This window comes from Mustela lutreola, chromosome 14 (assembly GCF_030435805.1).
Source record: "Mustela lutreola isolate mMusLut2 chromosome 14, mMusLut2.pri, whole genome shotgun sequence".
Taxonomy (NCBI): Eukaryota; Metazoa; Chordata; class Mammalia; order Carnivora; family Mustelidae; genus Mustela; species Mustela lutreola.
The window spans coordinates 61,698,290-61,721,087 of record NC_081303.1 but is presented as its reverse complement, the minus strand read 5'-3'; the positions used below and the strand labels follow the sequence as shown (position 1 = coordinate 61,721,087).

The 22,798-nt window shown below is 41.3% G+C and overlaps 1 protein-coding gene across 10 annotated transcripts in view; it reads left to right on the top strand.

Annotated features, from left to right (window-relative positions):
• ESRRG (estrogen related receptor gamma) overlaps window positions 1-22,798 on the top strand; it is a 622,335-nt gene that overhangs the window by 66,517 nt on the left and 533,020 nt on the right. The window contains exon 1 of one of the 10 annotated variants that reach the window (XM_059145031.1): window positions 19,907-20,081. The exons of 8 other annotated variants lie outside the window; for them this stretch is intronic. In XM_059145031.1, coding sequence (XP_059001014.1) covers window positions 19,987-20,081 — 95 coding nt within the window. In that variant the 5' untranslated portion in view covers window positions 19,907-19,986. Of the gene's footprint in view, window positions 1-19,906; window positions 20,082-22,798 lie in introns of those variants that run through there. One more of the 10 variants, XM_059145040.1, reaches the window with a different exon arrangement.

The following is a 22,798-nucleotide window of genomic DNA, read 5'->3' as shown; positions in this document are numbered from 1 at the left end:
AGGGCCGTCAAATGCTCTTTGTGATATAAGTGAAATCCTCGGCGGGGGGCACACCATCGTACATTCGAGGCATATTTTAGAGGCCAGTGGTTCTCCGCCAAGGTCAGCGCCCCCCCCCCAGGGACATTTGACAATGTTTGAGGACATTTTGATTATTATACCTGGGAGAAGAGGTGCCCCTGGCATCTACGGCATGGAGAACCATTCTTTGGTCTCTGCTGAACATAGCATGCGTGGGGCAGCTCCCCACACCACAAAGAATTGTCCAACCTCAAAAGTCAGCAGTGTTGAGAAGCCTTGTTCTAGATTCTTCCAGGGATGCCTGGGTGGCTCAGTTGGTTAAGCTGCTGACTTCAGCTCAGGTCATGATCCCAGGGTCCTGGGATCGAGTCCCACATCAGGCTCCTTGCTCGGCAGGGAGTGTGCTTCTCTCTCCACTTCTGCCTGCTTGTGTTCTCAATCTCTCTCTCTGACAAATAAATAAATAAATAAAATCTAGATTCTTCCTAATTTTAAAGGGTAAAGGAAAGGGAAGTAGCTTAACTATTTTCAGATTTTTTAAATGGTTGATTTTTAAAAGTAAGTTCCCCCCATGGGGTATAGACTCAAGGTGGCAAATGCAAACACATCACATATTTGCTTTAAAAAAATATTCAGAGTGTAAGATCTGTGCTGTGGCCAATTGTGCTACATATAACAATCACAGTTCCAACAATATTAATAGCTGCCATTCCTATAGCACTTACTCTGTGCCGCACGCCGTCCAGAGCGTCTGTCCAGGTGGTAATTCAGTTTTCGAAGAAACTCCTTTGGGTACCTGCCTGGGCCCTTCAGTACTCAGATACTTTACTACTTGGGTGTGTAGGAATAAGGTGAGCTCCTGGCAGGAAGCGTAAGGAACAGAGTATTAGCAACGTATCTGGAAAGAGGAAGGCTTTACTTCTCTAAATGCCCCTGGTTGCTCAAGCTTTTTTCTACGGTACTATTATTGCAAAAGTACTTCTTTGGAAACTAGGATTGCCATCATAAAGCAGGTTTATATTTGCTTCTAGAGGATGAAAAAGGAAAAAAAAATAAAAAGGTTTTCTAACTCTCTGCTTGCCGGTTTTGCACCGGGTCCCATGCCTGTCTGTGTTTCCCTGTGTACTAGCTCTTCTTGACAGAACGGGTCTTCAGGTGACGTGTAAATGACAAAAGGTGAGTATCTGGTGCAACTCAGCCTTGGAAATACACCTGCTGCCCTGACTTTCTAAGTTGCCTGTCCTCTGAGTCTCTTTCCTAGAGTTTTCTAGGGATAGGAGGCTCTCCCTTTAAAATTTTACCATTGAGGGGTACCTGGGTGGTACAGTTGGTTGTGTCCGACTCCCGATTTTGTGTCAGGTCATGATCTGAGGGTCCTGGGACTGAGTCCCATGTTGGGCTCTGCACCCAGCGTGGTATCGGCTTGAGATTCCTTTTCCCTCTTCCCCACCCACTCATGCTGTCTCGCTCTCTCTCTCCCTCCCTCTCTCTCAAATAAATAAATAAGTCTTCAAAAAAATTTTATTTTACCCTAAAACCTCTGTTTGAAAGAAAAATAGGTAAAATCTCTCTAAGCAAGCCTCATGGGAGATTCTCCAAGAACACATTGAACAATGGAATTTTCCCTGGAAATGCCACAGTGAAGGTCATATTCCCAGAGGGATTTCTTGTGGGAATTGGGAAGTGAGCTAGGTTTGCTGCTTTCACACCTACTGAGGTGTTTCGAGTCCGGAGAGTTAAAAGTTTGTCAAAGCTGACACATCTTACCTTTGCCAAACTGGTCTGTTGTATGAAACCCCAGTTGCCATCAAAACCCGGAAAGGAAAACATCACAAATCACTAGAAATATATCAGCATTCTGAGCTGTAGGATTTATGGGGCACTAATGGATATCCTAGGCTGTTTATCTTCCTGTAGCCATTGAAACATATCTGCCTTTTTCTTACGGTAAAAGGCCTTTCTGTCAAGGAGTTGTAGGATCCCTAAGCCTAGGAGAAGCGGTGTTGAGGAAAAATGGCACTCGGGTCCTTCTTTTCTTTCATGTCTTGTCATCTTCCCCTTTTTGCCTGTTTCTCTTCCTCATTGAAAGCCCAAAATAAACACAGTAAGGATATACTCAAGTTTGGCAGTGGGGGTCTTTACAGAGACTGGCACAGATGGGGTACAGAATATTCTAGAATGAGGCCCAATTCACATATTCTTTACCTTCTGTTTCAAAGGATAGTCCTCATTCATTTTTTTTCATGGCGGGCTTCTCTGTGTCTAAAGGCTGATTCCCACATGCAGTCCATATAGGTTATTTTGTTCATCAAGTTCCAGGGAAACGCTTCGAAAGAATGCTCCTGCTTTGGGGGACTTCTGATATTTCGCACTGGTTAGCTTTAGCTCTTTTTGGAGCTCCTGGTCCTGCTCACTCTTGTCTTCTGTGGAGGAAAAATGCAAATGAATTCCAACCACATGAGGAGGGGTTGTAGCTCCTTTGAGACTTTCCCTCACACGTGCTGCCCTTACCCTCTAAGTCGGTTGTCCTCTGAATCTCTTTCCTAGAGTTCTCAAGGCATGGGAGGCTCTTCCTTTAAAATTTGGTTCCATTCGGTAGCTGCGGATTTGGGTTCTGTGCCTGGCTTTGCCACTTATTAAATTGTGACCTTGGATCAAATTACTTAACATTGCTCAGTTTCCATGACTGTAAAATGAAGCAAATCTTAAATATATAGACACACAAGATTAAATGATGTAAAATATGCAAAGCCCCAAATTGAATGGGTAAAAGGTTTGCTGGTTTCTGGGGTAATATGACTGGATATACTCCTGGAGTCTTAGGCGAATTGACTCTGTACTTAGGTTAGTACAGAATGTAGCCCAGGGACTACAGACTCAGAGTCACCCCTGTACTCATTAAAATGCAGATTCCATGCCTCCTGCCCAGTGGTCTGAATAAGAATCTCTAGAAAATGGGATCCAGTACCTCGTATTTTTCAAAACACCTCATGTGACTCCCATATACTCCGGAATCGGAGGAGCACCAGGTTGGCCAACGACCTTTCCCGTTCTGGGATGCTCTGTCCCTCCTGCAGCAACAATGCTACTTCTAGAGAATTCTAGGCTCTCTACTTGCAGGTTCTTCTCATCCTGGCGGAGTCTGCCTTTGAGCCTGTGAACTCACTCTCCCGGTTCATAAGCAGTCCTTTTGATGGTAGGCCCCACGTGGTTGGGTAACCTAAATAATGTGATAATGAGGAAGGACCAAAGGTCACGAGATTGTTAACATGTGTGAGGAGATTGTAGGCTTAGCCTCTCAGGTGAGGGAAAGGTTACGCACCAACTGTATCCACACTTCAAAGCATGCGGATAGTTTGCTGCACTAACTTAATTATCTGTGCTATTGATATCTTTGACGAGCATATCTATACCCCGGATCCAGTTACTTCACAGTGGGAGAGAGCGGGACGCGGCTTGTTGAGTTGCCAACTTCCTAAAATGCTTTTTAGAGTCAGCTGGGTTGCTTAGGCCTCTCTTGCTCTTGGATTAAATATAAAAATAACTATGTAAAGCATATCAACCCTCTTTTCCCTGTCTGCTGAAACTGCAATCTCCTGTGCTTTTTCTAGAACCCATTAAAGAAGGAGGAAGAGAGGAGGGGTAACAATATGTAAAACCCCAAAGCCCCATCAGAGATTCTCCCAGAACGGATCCTGCTGTTGGATCTCAGCTGAGGGAGAAAAGAGCTGGTCACGTCAGTACCTGCTAGTTCCTTGTTGACTGGTTAAGGCTTGATGAAGTACATGAGCCTTGTCCTCGCGGTTGTCCCTCATCTCTGGAACCACGTTAGCCTGGTTGACATCTGCCCCAGAAGCTTGGAGGGAAGGAAGTACAACCCAGCTCAGGTGGTGTTTTCATTTCTGAGCCATCCAAGTGCTGGATGTTAGCAAACATTTGAAACTAGAGACCGAAAAGAGGGATTTGTCTCTATCCTGTTCTTGCCGATCCAGACTGGCTTTGCTGTTTGTCCCCGTCACCACAAAAACAGCAGCCCCGGTTTGCAGGTGTCTGGAGAGAAGCACTTCCATCTCTGCCGCTCCCCTTTGCCTGTAGCTCTGGAGGATGGATGTCCTCTGCCAGGTGTCGCTTTCATTTTTTTTTTTTTTTTTTTTTTTACCGACTCACAAGGGGTGTTGTTGTGTTCCCGGACCTGAGTGGTGGGCATGATTTTTGGAGCAGTCGATTTGCTGACTTCTCTGCAAGTGGTGTGATATGAAAGGTGGTGAGACAGGATTGACCCAAACCCCTCCCTGCCCCGAAAGGGAATACGGTGCCTGCTGGGGAGCAGCGCTGATGTTTCCTAGGCAGAGACCGGGGGAGAAATTTTCAGCTCTTCATCCTTTTTAGGCTTGTAAAGTCTCTCACACAGTACGCCACAGCTTTTGAAAACATGGTCATTTTAATGATAAAAACGCTGTGGAGAGAGTGCCGGAGCGTCACGCAAAACCAGCCGCGGCCTCCTGCGTGACATTCCAAATATTAATACAAATAGAATTAATTCGCACGCCAGGGGTGTCTCGGGAATCCATTTTAAGTTGGCACTTAACTTGGACTTGAGATTTCCCCGTGACTGCCCATGTTGAAAAATGTTTGCTAAACAAGGCAGGGCTGGGCTGCCCCCGATCTATATATTCGCTCCAACTCATTCATTAACAACACTCGATCGTAACTAGAAGCAAAGGTCGGTTAAAAAGGAGATGGCTGTTCCCTGTCTTCGGTGAGCGGTGAGGTTGTTGCAAATGTTATACCTGGCCTATCACTTCCAAGTTATTGGCGAGGGAGCAAGGATTATTTAATGACATCATTTCTTAGTTCATTAAGGACTTGCTCTAGGCTTTAAAAATATCTCTGGCGTGTAGATTCGGTAAAGAGGATGCTGATTCCTTGTATCTTGCATTACATTGAGTTTGTGGCTAGACTCCAGTAAGACTTCCTGTGTCTTTCTAGTTCTCCCCGGCCTTGTCTTTCTATTTCTGCACAGTGAATTTAATAAAGAAACTATCTCGGAGTAATAATTCTGACAAGCCCTGGACATTCCTTTGGGGGAAGGAGGACTGACCTTTTCCTGTTTTTAATAAAACCTCTGTGAATTTGGGCTTGCCTCTTCTGCGGTCCAGCGCAACTGTCTTTTTATTCCATATTTAAGGCTGAGATGAGCCCATTTATTTCCTCTGAATTAGAAGCAGGAAAGCAGTCCCGGGAAAGATGGCTGTTGTGAGGTTGGTTTTATTCATGTCTCTTAAATTAGGTACTTATTTAGCGTCTAGCTACTTGGTTTTATGTTTTCCCTTTCTTGTTGTTAGATTTCGTTCTTTATTTATGATTTATTGTTTCATCTGTTTCTGAAAGACCTGAGAAGTGGTGCTTTTATAATATGGGGCTCAAGTCGGCTCTGGTGATTGGCAGGCTGTTTTATCCTAACTGTGACACTGGTGATTTTAAAAGCTTCATTTTTGTCTTAGTCTTGAACGAGGAGGATTTTACACATTATTACCTCCTTAAAATCCCACTGGATGGATAATTTGGAGTCAAAGAATTTGAGACCTTTTGGGGGAAGAAAGAACCAAGCCACAGAATCTCTATGATTATTTTTTATGGTCACTAAAAATATTTAGCGTACTAAATATGATAGCCTCTCTGTGAAAGTTTGGTATATTTTAAAATAGAATAATAGGTATAAAAGAATCATTTGTAAGGGATATCTTCTTTACAGTCTCAGGAAGATACCTATAAATCTGTTTTGATTGTTCAGGCAAACTCAGAGACATTTATTCCCTGGTGTCTGTCTGTCTCTCTCTCTTTGGTGTTCAATCTCGTTTTGATTTTGTAACTCAAAGTTGACTCTTTTCTCATGAGTCCTGGCATATTCCCTGAGAAAGAGAGTAATTTAGATGCTTGGAAAAGCAAATGCTCCGGAGAAGCTTAATTTAATGGATGGAACACAATGAGTAGGTCTGTATTAAATCCCAGTAACATGGGCTGAGGCTACCTCTACCATGATCAGGGCGATGGGCCATCCCCCTTCACCCACTGAAGACCACAGTGTTAGTGTCACGGTTTATCTTGCATCGTTTTCCTTCAGCATCCTCAGCTTAATTACACAAGTATGAAAATCAAGTAAATGATGGAGACATTAAGAAGTTCAGAGGAGGGCGCCAGGGTGTCTCAGTGGGTTACAGCCTCTGCCTTTGGCTCAGGTTGTAATCTCAGGGCCCTGGGATCAAGTCCTGCATTGGGCTCTCTGCTCAGTGGGGAACCTGCTTCTCCCTCTCTCTCTCTGCCTGCCTCTGTGTGTCTACTTGTGATCTCTCTCTGTCAAATAAATAAATAAAATCTTAAAGAAAAAACGAAGTTCATAGGAAAGGGGAAGTCACTGGACTCATAAAAACCTTGAAGTGGATCTACGTTATCTTCCTAATGAAATATAACTCTGCAAAGACTTTTGTTGACCTTCACAGTGTGACCTCAGTCATCATTTCCTAGCATTGTTTTCTACTTCAACCATGTGTTTTGTGATGCCTTCTCAGCAGGAGACTGGATGACAGTGAGAAACACAGTTTTTTAAAAAATATATTTTTATTGTAAATAAAACACAAAAAGAAAAACTATATGAATCAAAGGAAGGTCCTGATTAAGTATTACAAATTTGTGTATTGCATATATATTGTATAAAATCTTACGTGTGTGTGTGTGTGTGTGTGTGTATGTATATATGTATAGAAAAATTTTGTATGTATTATGTGCTAACCTGGACAAAAACTAGACTTTTGTCACTCATAAGCCTCTCCCAATCACACTTTTGTACCCCCCATAAGTAATCATTATCCTATTATAATAATCATTTCATTATATTGTTAGAAATATGCCCATCACCCAGTGTGCCTCCCAGATGCTATAGTTTAGTCTTGCCCATTAAAAAAAAAAAAAGGATATGCCTTGTAAATCTCTTTCACTTTGTAAGTTCCTCCTCAGGCCCTTTTATCTCTTTATAGTTTATTGAGGAACCTGGACCATTTGGCCTATAGACTTTCCCCAAGCTTGAGTTTTCCTGACTACCTACTCATAGTGCGCTCTAACCGTTTCCCTGCCCCTGCATTTTCTGCAGGTAGGCAGCTGGATCCAGAGACTGGATCACACTCAGGCTTGATTCCTTAGGCAAGACTGTACGTGGTGCTGGCAAGGTAGTTCTTACTGAAGCTCATATTGTCCCGCTCTAGATAGTGAGGACCTCTTCAAGTTGGATCTCAAGTCTTTTTGTCATTGCCTTAAAAACCTTTGATAACTTCCCTGCTGTCTGATAATACAGTTCCAAGTTCCTCTTGTACATTTCCTGTCCCAGATGTGGAATCGGACATTTTTCCAAGAACCCTTATTTCTTTAGGTAAGAAATGTTTTTCCAAGTCTACAGTTTGGGTGCTAAGGATGCTTGTTGCTGCTGGGTTGTTCATCATTTTTAACCCTTTGTGGAGGACAGAATTAGGGTTCGATCAATTGTTCGATCGATCTACCTATCCATCTACCTACTTATTATTAAATATATGTACCTATATTTTATGAGTATATCTATATTTTATTAAATGATTTATGAATTTATGCATTCATATTGATATTCCAATTGAGATTTGGGATTACTGAGTTTTATATAACCTCTTCTTCATTACACCAATATATCTTTCCTTTTTCAAGAGTCTTGATTGCCATGGATAGAGGATAACGGAATTAGAACAGCCCATAGTTATCCCCTTGTTTTAAACCATGTTAGCCACATACTTGTCTCAAGAGAGCAGTACTAATACTAGTAGCAATGCAGTTATTGAAAACATTAAAAACTTTTTTTCCATATAGTCCCACCCCAGTCCTTCCCTCATTTTAAAATAGCTGTGAATAGCTGTGCTGTATGTAACTTGTCAGAACATACAGCCATTAGGTACTCTGCTTCTCTGTCTCTTAGCATACTTTTAATCTTAATTTCACAGGCAACTATGTATTTTAATATTCACCACTAGTCTTTATGTTGATGGTCTCTCTAATTGTTTTGAGTGCCTGAAGCTGATTCGCTAGTATGTGCTTCAGAAAACACTCTTGGGAACAATACTCCTTCCAATACTCCTATATCCCTAACAGTTTGTTTGAATCCTTTATACTTGCAAGTCAGTTTTGCTGGATATAAAATTATTTTCTTTCCTCTAGGATATCAAATAGGCAACTTAATTTTCTTCCTTTTAAAACTTTGCTTTAGAAGAATCTGATGATAATTTAATTTTCTTTACACTGTAAGTCATATACTCAAAGAATTTTATTAGAACATGTGTCAGTATTGGTTTTGGGGGGATTAGTATTGTCAGGTACATAGTATAATTATTCAGGGCCATTTCAAGCTTTTTTTAAAATTTTAGGAAATTTTCTTGAATTATAGTCATTAGTATTCATTATACTCACTCGCTTTGATTCCTTCTTCAGAATCTCCTTTAAGCCGTATGCTCAATTTCCTTGCTTATCTTTACTATTTGTTTTTCAAACCTTTTTATCTCTTTCATTTTTTAAAATTTTTTACCTTCCCTCCTTTTTACCTTTTATATTTGTTAAGGAATTATCTGTTGTGTTTATTTGTTCCCAGTTCAGTTGGCATTTATAAAGTTAGTTTTTTTTCTTTTATTTCTAATTCTTTCCTGAGTCCTGTCACCATACTCAGAAATTCTTCTAATCTGACTGTGGTGTTCTTTTATATTTTATATCATTTCTTAATGTCTTTAAGCTTCTTTTGAAATGACAGGTTATAGTTTTGATCTGTTTTATGAGAATGTCTTTCCAGCATGCTTTTTTTTGTCTCTAGGGATGTTTTTCTGTTCCCTATTCTTTTTTTGTAATTATGATAGCTTTGTATGGGATTTGACCTTGATACTTTTCCATTGTTCATTTTTATGTGAAATTAATTTTCCTGACCTTTTAGAATGAGTTATAGGTTCAGGAAACAGAGCTTTTCCTGTGTGTGTGTGTGTGTGTGTGTGTGTGTGTGTGTGTGTGTAATGTAGTATACAAAAATATGGTAGATTCTTTCTGGCTGCTTTCCTCATTGCCACTTTGGTCTTCTCTTTCTTTCAGATCTTTTATTCCATACAGCACAACGTTGATGGCACTTTCTCATTAGTGGGAACTACTCTGGAAGGGAACCCTTGTGGCTTGACAGGGTTGTGGCAATTAAACTGCTCTCTTTCTTTCTGTCCTACTTAGCGTGGATGGGCCCCTTGCACCAAGGTGTTAAAAAGGAAAAAAACCCTCCCAGTTCTAGTTATTGTTTCAAATGGGCCCGCTGAACTTTCCAGTGAGTATTGTTGGCTGTTTTAAGGTTCCCCTGTTCTTAGGTCCATGAGATGCCACTCCATTATTTCAGACTTCCTCCCATGCTGATTCAATGTAGAATTTGTGACTCTTGGTGGTTTGCCCAATCAACTGGTTTCGGATTCATGAGGAAATTTTGTCTCCTGTTTTGTTTTAAAAGTTGTCCCTGAGTTTTGGGTTTTGTAGTCTAGTCGTTCTATTTTTATCTTGTTCAAAGGATTGAAAAACTGTGCCACCAATGCTGCCAGCGTGCTCTGTCATTGTCTCCCTTTATGGTCCTTTAAGCAGTGCCCTATCTGATGAGTGGCATGCGTTGAAGAAGCAGTAGCCCAGCAAAGAGAAACAGCCTGACTTTCCATAAAGGCCTTCTTCTGTATAAATGACTACCTCCAGTAGGGTGTAATCCATGAACACAATTTCAGAGGCACCATGTTCTAGCCAACTTAGCTAGTCAGCTCAGAAATGGTAAAAATGTTTTGCAATATTTTGTTTTTTGTTTAGGTCTAAGTTAAGCTTTTCTTCCCTTCAATAAACACGAGTTTTTATTTATATCTAGACTTCTATTATATTTATGGTGACCCATAAAAATAACCACAATAATGAGATAAAATATAATTAATAATAGAGGGCATGAATCAAAGTAGATTATCTGATGAAACAAACATCCTAAACATCTTGGTGTCTTAAATTATTTCTCATTTATGCTACACCTGACTTGGATTGGAGGGTGGGGTGAGTGGGGTACTCTACCCCACATTGATATTCAGGGACTCAGAGCCATCCCCAAGGGCTGTCTGTGGTTTGTAAGCAGGGGAGTGCCATAATCTGGTGTGTGTTCTAGAAAGATCATTCTGGCCTCCAACTATTATCAGCAGTGTCTCTGAAATTACAGAAGAAACCTCTTCCAAACCTTTCTTGATCATGCATCTAGTTCTACAAACCGAGGAAAACCAAATTCACCTCTGCCTGTGCCCATCTAAATCATGCTCACTTGGTAGGCTTCCATTAATCGGCTACAATCACAACCAGAGTCTGCAGTGAGTTCTATAAATTCAGACTGGAAATGTAATTTCAGATCTCATAGGGCCTGTGTTGTTTCAGTGATATTATAATCAATGACTGGTGCTCCCTTTGAAGCTCATAAAGTGACCTCTTTTGACATTGATTTCTCATCTGTTTTTTTCTCTGACCTTTTTTCACCTCCTATGTCTCTTTATTTGCTAAGGCATAGTATTTTATTGCCAGGCACCCTTATAATAACCACAGTAGCCATACATTTAGCTTTGTTCGGGTCATTACTACCTAAATAGACACTGTTGTGGCAAGATCTAGTCCTAGGAACCGGTGTTACAACACTCTCTGAGGGAGACTGTTTTTCTTCCATTAGAAGATACCAAAACTTGCTGTCGAGTTGTCTTCTGTGCTTCGACTGGAGTCTAGGCAGGTGGCCACGTGCCTTTTGTCCTTTCATTTGAGCTCCAGACTGAGAACACCTCAGAAAATGATCCCAAGTGTGGGATCGAACCTAACATGGTCATTTCCAAGATAATTTGCGTGTCTTGCTGAAAGCCCATAGGAGATTAAATAGGAAAGCAAATGAAATGTGCATCTTTCTTAGAGAAGTGTGCGGTTGGTCTGGCATTTATGCTTCTCCCAGTGTGACCTTTAGAAGAGAATATGATCGATAGCCTATTGGATCATCTCGAGTCTGGCTGTCAAAGTTCAGGAGAGGGAAGTTGAGGGATTTGGATGAAAAGCACCTGAAATGGCTAAGTGCAACCTTAGTAGAAAAAGACTCATGTTTTTTCAATAGTTTCCAGAAGGTTCCTAAGCACCTGATGTATGATGGGCTTTTTCATTTTGGGCATCTGCTATCTTTGCCTAGCTCAACATTCCAGTGAGGGTTTTTCTTTTTTTTCAGCGCTCAAAATTGAACATGTCAGCAGTGAGCAGCCACCCAGCTTTGTAAAGAATGCCACGGCTGACAACTTCACAGCTGCTGAGGAATCGGCTGAGCCTTTCTTGTAAAGCAGTACCGTACACAAGAGCTTTTGTGCCATGGGGACCCACCATGGAGTTTCCAAATGCCCTTACTCCTGGAAAAATGTGCCAACCCCTCCTTACCATGTTGCCCCAATCTCTGGTGATAATACCCATGACTGTAGCCAGCCCTTTGGTAGCTTCAGGAAGAACACAAAAAGACTCTAATATATTGTCAGAGTGAAAAACAAAACAAAATAGAGCAAAGACAACCACCATATTTTAGGCACAAGACCCTTAGTTTTCTTTCTTTATCATATCACTCAAATCGTTTGGAACCAAAGAAATCAGCTCAGGAACACATATAAAAGTTCCGTTTTAATATTCTTGAATAATTCTGTAAAGGTCTAATGACTACAGCAAGAAACACACAACTTTTCTACAGCATTTTAAGGTGTTTTTTTTTTTTTTTTTTTGGCAACTGCTTTTAGACATGTAATTTTGCTCTGATTGAGGAAGAATGAGTGAAGGAAGATGAAAGTAAAGGATCTCTTGTTCTCCATGTTCGTCTCCAGGTGGCCTCTCTATTTTCATCAAAAGTCCTGTAATGTCCAAGAGCCATCTTAGTGCTTAAGGGTGATCAGTCCGTGGATTCTGGCTGGAAGACCTGGGATTCCTGAACCAACTGCCCCAAAGTGTCTCTGAGAAACCATTTAAGGAATGTCCTGCTGTAGTTAACTCTCACGGTCAACCAGGTTATGGTCCTTATTTTGCCTCACATCCATAACCAACTCTCCTTTTCTCCAAGACCTTATTTGGTCATTCACTGCCAGTTACCCCTTAGGGACTTACTGGAAACGTTTCATCAAGTCAAGGCGAGCTTATGGTTTGTTTGAAGGACTCTTGGATATTTCCTCAGAGATGTTCTTAAGAACCTGGTTCTGAACACACAGATCTCTCTTGGGTCGTTTTAGAAAAGTGGGGGCGAGACAGTGACATTGTACCATGTATGTGATATATGGTTGGGACTCCCCTTGTAGCGAGGAATTCATTTGGAATAATTTACAGGTGGAGGGTCCCTTGATGTTGATGCATTCAGTCACTATGAAACTTGTCCCAGTGTCTGTTTCATGGTTGCCCCAGTGTCTTTGGATACGTGCAGATTACTTTCTTACCAGATCTGAAATTCGGTCTGTTCTGAATCACCCCAGTGCATCCTGTGACACTTCTTCAAATGTTGCATAAACGCTTTCTGTATAGTTTTTAAAATTTAGTCTCAGAATCGAAAGTATATTTCCATTTTACTTTCTTATGTATTCTTAGGAGTCCACAAAGCAGGCCTTCCTGTGCCCACTGAAACAATTCTAACAGGGGACTTTCTTCCAAATGCTTTGCATACTTTTGAGTATTTTGTAGATGGGAAACAGAACTCCTGATGGGTTAAGTTGCTTTTGCAGGACGCCATTTAGCTGTTTAAAAGCACAGTCCTTACATGACCTGGCTGTCTTGCTTGTCTCTTAGGTCAGTCCTAGCCCATGCAGCTGAGCTTTTCTCTGTCACCTCAATCCTGAAAATGACACAGTGACTGTCTCAGAAACCTAAGTAAGTGATGGCCCATGCTGGTGGGCTTGTGCTCACTCCTAATCACTGCCCTTTTAATTTGAGGCTCTAGCAGATGGAAAATGATTTGGATGTTGCAGTAACAGCAAAAATAACATTGGCTTCCTCTCAGCTTTTGCCTGGAGAAGCCCAAGAAGCCTGTTCTTTATAATTAGAAGGTTCATGTTAACTTCAACAGTAGCACAGAGCCAGCCATCATAAGCATGAACTGATTCACCTTTGAGAAGTGACAAGGAAAGAATCAGCCTGAGGTTGCCTGGAGCTTTCTTCAGGATAAGACCTGAAGGGGAAACCCTCATTGGTTCAGACCAAGAATGATCAAATGACCCAGTCTTACCTACTCCCCTGCCCCCCCTTATCCACGCCTTTCTCTCCTGTCTCAGAACCACCTGAGGACTTAGAACTGCTGACTTCAGCTCATTGGCCAGTGCGTTGGGGCTTAGATCCTGGATGTGAAATAAGGAAGAAAAAAGTCTTTTACAAAACCTTCCTTCCATCATTCCTTTCTTTCCTCTTTGTCAGCCTATATGCGCACCTTACAAAAAAAAAAAAAAAAAAAAAAAAAAGTCTCTTTCTACCTTGGAGTCTCTTCTGGTCATGATTCTTCTCCACACCTGGCTCCTTACCACCTGACGGCCAAAGCAATATTCCTTGACCAGAGCAGTCATTTTAAATGGCACTGTTTTTATCATGTGGAGCCTCAGAAAGGTCTTTTAATAGTGTACACAGGCCCTCAGAACCTAGTGACATAGTGAGTTAGGCCATGACTACCCCCAGATTTCCTGATTATTCACTTAGTGACTGATTCACTTTTGTGAGGGTCCCATTTGTTGTGACTATTTATAAACAAGCATGTTGAGGAAGAGACAGAGGATAACTGAGCAGGGGAGATGTGGCTACTGGATCTACACCTCTGCTTGAGTGGTGCTTGGCCTCGATCTTCTCCTGCTGCCCTTAATGATCCTGTTATTCTGAGAGTGTTGGGATTTGGAGGTTGCCCTTCCTTCCACTGATCCACAATCATCAGCTTTTCTGTGAGTTTATTTCAAGCAGGAGGAGATTCTCTCTCTTGGCCTTCCTGGCAGCCACCTCCAGATGAGGAATCATTCACATGCAGAATGTCTGACTCCCATTTGTTACTCCAACTTGAGTTGTCCCCTCATGACCTAGGACCTTAGATGATAAAGTTGCACAGGTTATCTGGCCTGTCTCGTCTAATAGACAATAATGTAGCTCTGCTGGGGAAGGACTATATTTTATCAAGATCATTCTCATGTGTAACCTAATTTTTGTTGGACCATGTTTAGTTTTACTATATCAGCAACTTCCCTGGGCCAAAAACTCCATTTATTAAGCTGCGTTGCCAAAAGTTCTTTTCCACCACCCTGGCTCACATATCTTGGCATGTCACTCTAGATGATCCTTTAGGTCCAGGTCAGAGGATCACACAGGTAAGATTGCCTTCTAATAAGGTTCTTTGACATCTTGGTTATTAAATTCCCTTGAATGGGGTTCAAGCACATCTAACTTACAGTGAGGTTTGTGCCATGTGGAAAATGCCATAAATCTTCTGATAGCAAGTTTCTCATATTTCTGCTATTTGTAGGTTTATTTACTCTGCTTATCCAGAATGATGCCACCTCTGTCCTGGAGCATATGGTCTTCACAGGTGGGAGAAGAGAAGACCAGCTTTCACTTCCCTTTCTGCCTCATGCTGCCTTCCTTTCTTTTTTTGTGACCTCTGTCTTCTGGTTGTCAGAATGGCTGCTGTTGACTTCTCATGAGTGTCACTGGCTGATCTCCCTGGATTGGAACCTACTCTAGTGCAGCCTATAGCTTGAGGAGAAGGTGCTCGGAGCCCAGGCTGCAGCTGGGGGCTATGGAATTGGGGACAGGGCAGTGGACAGCGGGAAGATCGTGAATGCTCTACCTGGGCACCTCTAGAACTTCTTGATGGGGCCATTGGCACACCAGTTATATTCTTTCCTTTTTCCTCTCATGCTCTGTTACCGTGTTTATCACCTCCTCAAGAGAGATTCAACATGGGAATTTTCCCACCATGGGAAAAGCATTTCTTCTCTTTTCTAAGAAGCCTTCTCAACTTTAGTTATTCTCTGTTCTTTGAAAAGACCCGAGTCTTGGTTCTGTAAATCTCATGAGTCAGAATTTACCTAGTGCTTTCTTGAAGGTACTGATTCTCAGAGACAGATACAAGTGTTCCAGGTAGAAAGGTTTAGGAAATGGTGTACGTTCCTTCTTGCTTCTTTGAGATTCACAATGGGATCATAAAGGCTCTGGAGTCATGAAATTAGTTGTTTGGTTTTTTTTTTAATGTAATTTAGAATTTAAAAATTGTAGTCAGAGGAAGCTTGCCTGAAGAAAATATAAATTCTGACTTAAAGGATGAGTGGAATTTGGAGTGGGGGAGGGACTCTGGTGGTAATAATATAGGCTGAGAGTATGCAAGTTCAAGAAATTCTGAAGACCATTATTATGATTGGGGAATAGTGCACTGAAGTGAGAGGGGAGCTGGATGAAGCAGGAGGTGGTGGTGGAGAGCCTGATAGCAGGGCCTGATAGGAAGGGCTTATTGGCCATATTAAGGATTTTGATCTCTATCCAATGGGCAGAAGAAAACCTTGGAAGGGTTTTCATAATCCACATGGCTCAATTAGATACCCATTGTCAAAACACCATTTTGGCTACAACTTGATAGCAGATCGCAGGAGGGACAGTGTGTATTGCAGGCAGAAAATTTACTTACACTGGAAGCTTCTATTCTTAGTGAATAGCAGGGGAAATACTTCATATCCTAATCTCTTCCAGTTTTAAATCATTTCCTTTCATTAAAAATGGTCCTTTCCAGGTAAGCACCCAGTCAGAGTTATCCACCGAGTCTCTTCCCCAAGATGGCCTGGTGGAATGGGAAAGCTTCCAGTGCCTGGCATTTGCATATGGGTCTCGATCAAGGTAACTTTCTGGGTTCTTAACTGCTGTCCTCTGTGGGAGTCGTAGCTCATTGTATGCCTAGTCGCCACTGACTCCCTGCCACTTGAACTCACTGTCTGTTGTATTTCAGCTCGGTTAGGGCCTGGGTCCTCTTCACTGCCTCGTTTGCCCCTGTGCTCTCTCTGGCATTATGGCATCATGACTGAAGTCTGGCTCTGTGTTCCATCTAGACTCCAGTATGGTACCCACCAACCCCCAGCCCTGGATCCTGGTAGGCTCCCTAGCCAGCACCAGCTGTGACTGCCCGTGTCCCTCCCCAGAATTCACCAGCCCTTCTGCACTTCAATACTACACTAAAGCCGAAGGACCTAGGTCACTAGACTCAGTCTTCCTCTCCACTTACCCTTGTTTCCTTCAACTTACACTCTGATGGGTTGCTCCAGTTTGGGAGTTGGGGAGCACCTGGCAAGATGGTCCTAAACAGGAAGTGGAGAACAACTCTTTAAATACCTACCTGCTCCAGGTCTTCACTCCAGAGAAGTGAGTCAAGACATATTTCATGGTCTCTGCTACTGCTGTCTCTGCCTCTGGCCTTCCTCCTCAATACTTGGGGCTGGAAAGGTTGGCTAGATTTTTTCTCCCGAGTTGCATTTTCTTCACTCTCTCTTTCTTGGCCTGTAGTCAAACACAAAAATCTAGTATATAAGCCAAAGATCTTGAATTGAGAATTCCCTTTCTTGCACTCTTTAAGGCTTAACTTTTGAGTCTTTTCTCTACAGAGGTCATATAAATAAGCGTTGAGACTCAAAGCTAAGAGGTGTGCTCTTTCTACCTGGTCATGTCCAAGTCCTTCTCCCACTGGAACAGTTATCCTCATGCTCATCTGTGGAAGTGGTTAGGTACGAAGGATTATGATTTATTATTTTCAAAATACTCTCCCTGTGAAAGTAGGAACAAGGTCTCCTAAGAGATATTTATAACTTGGACTTGGGTGATGACAGTAGAGATGGAGAGAAATAAATGAATTAGAAAAATATCTAGATGTTAGGATTGATAGTACTTGGTGCTTGGAATAAGGTGAATTGATCAAATGTGAGAATCTCAAGGTTTCTGGTTTGTGTGGATGGATGGCAATGCCACTTGCTAAGACACAGAACATTGGAAAAAGAATTGGTTGGGGGTACTAGACCACTTTTGGATGTGCTGCATTTAAAGTTTTTGTGAGACATCCAAGTAGAAAGTAGTCAGTAGAATGTACACATGTATAGCTTAAATATGAGTATTTCTAAAGAAATCAAATCATAATTATAAGATTGGTGGGTAAGTAGGAAATTAAAGGAGTGATAACTAGATTGACCAAATGGTAGATAATGTGATGCAACCATCACACTGTAGGCAGAGGCTTACCAATGAAACCAGAGGTGAATAAGTGTATTGATTAATACTCTTTCTCCATGCCACATCCCATGGTTCACCACTCTACCTTCTCTTTGAAGGACACAGCCTTCATTTACATAAATTAATATATTCAGTCAGTTTACATCAAATCTTATCAACTAGGGATTAATTTTGTCTCTTTCCAATGATGTTGCATATCTCTCTGTTCTGATCCCATTTTGTGTTGCTTTTAAGATTTTACTCACAAAATTCTATTTTACTTCTGTTGTTACTGTATTCCCCCAACACTTGCAAAAATGTTGCTGAGTGATGAGGCTAGAAATGTAGGTAGGAGCTAAATAAGCAGAAGATGTTTGGACTTTATTAAAGGAGGGTAATGGAGAGTCATTGAAGGGTTTAACCCGGGGAGTTAGTAACATATTGTGCGTGTGCTTGTCTAGCATGACTTCCTTGATCTAATGCCAGGAAGTTGATTCATGCAGTTGATTCAAAACCTGTGTATTGATCATCCCTTTTATATTAGCTACTGTGCTGGATGCTATGTGGATATAAAATTAAAAGGTTAAAAAAAAACCCCTCCAATTATTATGCTAATATCCATTTAGGATATAAGTAGAAAAAGTTAGCACTAATTTTAGATTTGATTTGAAAAGAAATGCACAGCACAGGATGTCAGTGGCTCCTGACATAACTCCTTCTAGTTGAAGACATGCCTTAACCCTTTCAGATCACGACAAGCTCCATAAACATTATTGTTTCCAGCACTGGAAATGCCAGTCTTGTGTGTTTAGCTTGCCATTCAGCAGAATTATTTTCTTTTACTTTAGGTCACTAATGGAAAAGCATCTCAATATATACCAACTGTGTATTTTTTATTTTATTTTTAAATACAGAAAAGTGAAAAGTCAGACAGACCCAAGACATCTGGGTGAAAATTCTATATTTCAAAAGAATCAAAGCAGGATTGGAGAGTGTACCTCTGAGGGAGAGTAGCAAAGAGATTCTTTCAGGATTGGGTTTTAACATCTCTGGCCAGTTGGGTGAAAATTGTTTTGAAGATGTATTACATTCCCTGATCAAATGGAAAAAAAAAATGACACCTGCCATCGTATCTAGGAGACACCCAACTAACATGGCCAAGAGCCATACTCTCCTTCCCACATGGCCTTGTTGTGAAAGCCTTCCAATATCCCCTCCTTGGCAACTGGGGCAACCTCGTGCCTCCTCATGGAGACCGGCCATCTCAGAAGACTAGGGAAAGCTCTAGACTTGCCATGACTTTCCTTTGGAAGTTCCCAAGTGTGGTTAATGGGTGATCTTTTCTTTCTAATATTTAACCTAGCACTTCTCCCTTTTCTGCCAGTTTTAAGACCTGAGTCAACTTTGTAGAAACTTGCACTCTAAATATATTAGTCAGGAGGTTTTGCTGGAACAGTGTTATGTTAAAAATGCCTACCAGAGGCCCTTCAGGGTTTGTCAATACTTTCCTGGGTTTTGAATGTCCTCTAACCTGGTATTATGTTATTGTTGGGTTGTGGGTTTTTTTTTTCCAGTCCTGCAGGGGTTAATTTTCTTTGTTGCTGTTAGTGTTTGATGTGAATCCTCCTATATTAATGTGGTTTTTGAAATGAAAAATCCCTACATGCACAAAGAGTGCCTTGGATAGTTTTGCATTTGCAAATAAAGCCCTAACAAATGCTCATTTAAAAAATATATTTTCCCAGCTGAGCACATTAAGGCTATATGCTGCATCTTTGTATTCACTTCAATAAACCAGGTGTGCTTTTGGAGATTAGCTATTTTTTATAAAGAATGATTTTGAAATAAATGACAATGGGCTCATTTCTCTTTATGCTGAGGATAACATTAAAGGAAAACTGCTGTGATTAGTTTTAATATCTCAGATAGCTTAATGAGTACTTACTAAAAATGTGTGTGAGTGTGTGTGTGTGTGTGTGTGTGAGCACACAAACGCAGAAGGTAGATATATGTGTACACATGTGCCTGAATAATTTTCCAACATGTTAGGTAATACCTGTCAGGGATTTTAATAACCCAGTGTCAGTGAGTTATTCTGGTGGCTGTTTTGCTGAGGCTTTCAGCAGGAAGTCCATTTTCCCATGGAGCTGGGGTTGTTTTTTGTTTTTTTTTAAAGTGTCAGTCAGAAAATATGAAAATGGCCTGGGATTTTATGTGTCAATTATAGTCAATGAGTGTATGCCTCTTTATAAGTGATCTGGAGTTCTTTTGCACCTTATGTCTGGTCTGTAACATGATAGAGGTCAGATGAGGGATATGGGATGTATGAGTTAGGTTTGGAATAGTGAGTGTGTGGATTATATTAGGAACAAATTAAGAGGTGGATTAAAGATATCAAAGAAGGGGCCACATGATTTTGTATAGAATGAGCTTGGAGTGGGATGAGACGGAGTCATTTCACAGATATTTCTAGGGTAGTTCTATAGTTAATGAATAAAATCAGGTGCAGCTGACGGTGGGAGGGGCCCCATGGTTGAGAAACTTAGGTAAACCAGAGAGCCTCAGGTATCAGTAGAGCTAGTGTTCAAGAGGCTAATCACAGGGGCCAATCTGGGTAGGAATTCCCATTCAGCCAAAGGGAAGGTGGTTAGCAGATGGATGATTTCAGAAGGATCTATTGGTCATCCTGTGGAGGGGGAGGAAATGTCTCAAGTGTCTGCATTTCAAGGTCTGCTACCCAGTTCTGCTGAGAGGTGATGATTTTTTTATTCAGCGAATTGACTAAGTCTTGTCTGAAAGATTATCCAGGGTGTAATAGTCAAAGGGTCTGTAGTTGGTTTCTTTCTCCTTTTTCTTGCCTTTGGCTGTGTGAATGTTCCTGGTATCCTTTCTAGAAATTGAAGAGAGAAAGTTAAAATTTAAATCCGGCAGCTGTTTTTCGTCGTGGTGGTGGTGGTTGTTCAGAACTCTGGGTGATGGTGTGAGTGAAGGGATGAGATTGCCGCTGGTGCTGATAGTGCAAGTGGAGAAAATCCAGGAAAGGTTATTATCCCTATTTTCTGCAACCCTCTACAATCGATCTCTAGCTCTCCGTGTTGAGTTCTTAGTTTTTGTCTTGTTCCCATATGGGCACAGTCTATAGAAAGAACATTAGCACTTTGTCTCTAGAAATATGACTTAAACTACCATCTATATGTGTTTTTAAGAGCCAGGATGTGGGTGCAAATAAACCTAATTTTTCTGCCTTTTATCCTGAGAAGGTGGCTTGAGATGAGAGTGATGAAAATAAGGACAAAAATAGCTAACTTTAAAACTCTGGTTTAAGATAATGGCTCTTTAATAAAAGTGTGGAGGAACACCATTGTCACGAGATTCTTTATTGGCTCTCGTAAGACTGGAAAGGGTCAACAGCGATGTACTTTACTTCAGGAAGTATGGCTGAGAATTTTGGTTAACTAGAGATAAGTTATGTAATATTCATTTGTTATGGATAGGTTTTGAAAATGACATAGACTTTTCAGGTGGAGTCAGGTGATTTTATATTGTTTGTGTAAATGGAAGAGAGAGAGCCTTCCTCTCTCTGCAATGGAACCCAGCTTCCTTCTTTCCATTTATAGAAAGTGTTTTTGAGGCCCATGTTAGCTGCAACCAGTGAGAGTGTCCACTTTGCTGTGTCCAGGAGGGGAAAGTGCAGTGATTGCCCTGGAGATGCATGAGGTGTCTTCTAAATGAATGCTGGGGCTTGCGCATCCATACATAGATTATTATGGTGCATTCTTTTATGCTTCTATGCTTGTGAATGCCAAGAAATCCTTAATGTTTGGCATTGCCTTTGAACTGGAGCTGGGAGCAAAAGGAGAAATAGGAATTTATGAGGTGATATTTTTGAGGATGCAGGGGGAGAGATCAGGAAACTGAGTCTAGAGAAGGTGGGGGCATACCATGACAATGGATGGAAGTTGTGGAAGTTCTTCACTAGGAACTTCGGAAGCATACCTCACAGTCCAGGGGGTGAGTTGATAAACAGCAGTTACTTGGCTGTGTCACCAGAGCTCATCAGTCCTTGCCAACCAGAGCTTCCTGCTTCCTGGCTGCTCTCATTTAAATAAACCCTTTTGGAGAGGTTTTTTTGTTTGTTTGTTTGTTTGTTTCTTTTGTTGTAGTTGGGTTTTTTTTTTCTTTTTTTTTTTTTTTTTTTGGTGAAGTGACCAGGTTTCTAATTTTAGCTGTGACAGCTTATAATTAGAAACCTTTCCAAACTTACTTGTTTACAATCACCTGCATCAATAGTTCATGTTTACTATTTTGGAATGGGCTGTGCTGGCACAGAAAATGGGGGTGAAGGGGGTGCCAGTCCCTCCATGGGTATGTTCTCTTATTCCTCCTGGATGCCACAGGGTAGACTGTGTGCCTTTGTGCATGTATGTGTGTGATCAGGGGTGTGCGTGTGTGTGTGTGTGTGTGTGTGTGAATGTTTTCTTTACTCCTCCCCCAGGTGGATGCCTCCAGCCCATCCAGCAAATGCTCTGGCCTGCGTCGTACTGCAGGGCTCTCTCCTTCTTGGGAATCAAAGAAATTGGTGGTCAGTTATTTGGGACAAGGTTAGATTTTAAATGACACCCTAGAGAGAAATTTTAGCAACTAATTTTAGCAACTCAGGATCTGCATTGGATAAAATGCTTTCTCTATTTCCATAATTTCTATATTTATATGTCATTCAGCATACTGTATAGCTGAGTGATTCAAGAAAAACAAATAGGGAGAGCTATCCATAATATAAATAATTCTCCATTTTATCAAAGCAGAAATACATATCTGTGGTTAGAATGAGCCCACCTAGTGAAGTGATGGCTTCTTGCCGACCGAAATGGAATGCTATCAGGAATCATCAAAAAGATGACAGCCACGTAGTCGAATGATAGAACACTGCCCTGTTCTCGCTGATTCCAGATCATAAAATGTCAGTGGAGAACCCACTGGGTGCATTGCTTTGAATAGAATCTTGATGATTTCTTGGGACAAGCATAGTTATTCCCTTCAAAGAATGTAAAAAAGATATTGCATGCCAAAGCAAGATTTAAAATAAGAAGTAAAATTAGAACACAGACTCACAGACCAATATCTAATTCTAATTGAAGTGGAGATTCTGTAGGAAACCAAGCAGGTGTGGGCCTGAGCTGTGATACTTGAGTCCGCCAGCTGGGAGGGTGACAGCCTGTTTACTTTCCACTATTCGAGACCACTTAATGTTCCCGGGAGGAAACAAAGTCGAAACAATAAACAAATGCTCTCAGTGCTGGGCTTGTCGTGGAGACTGATCTTTCCCAGAGATGTGGAAGATGGAAAAATCTGCTTCTCAGATCTAATCTGGACATAGCTAGCTTCTTTGCTATTACACCCAAGATCAATTAGATTAAATGCCTATTTTAAGTCTCTACCGAGTCTCATCCTTTTCGAGCCATGAACCATG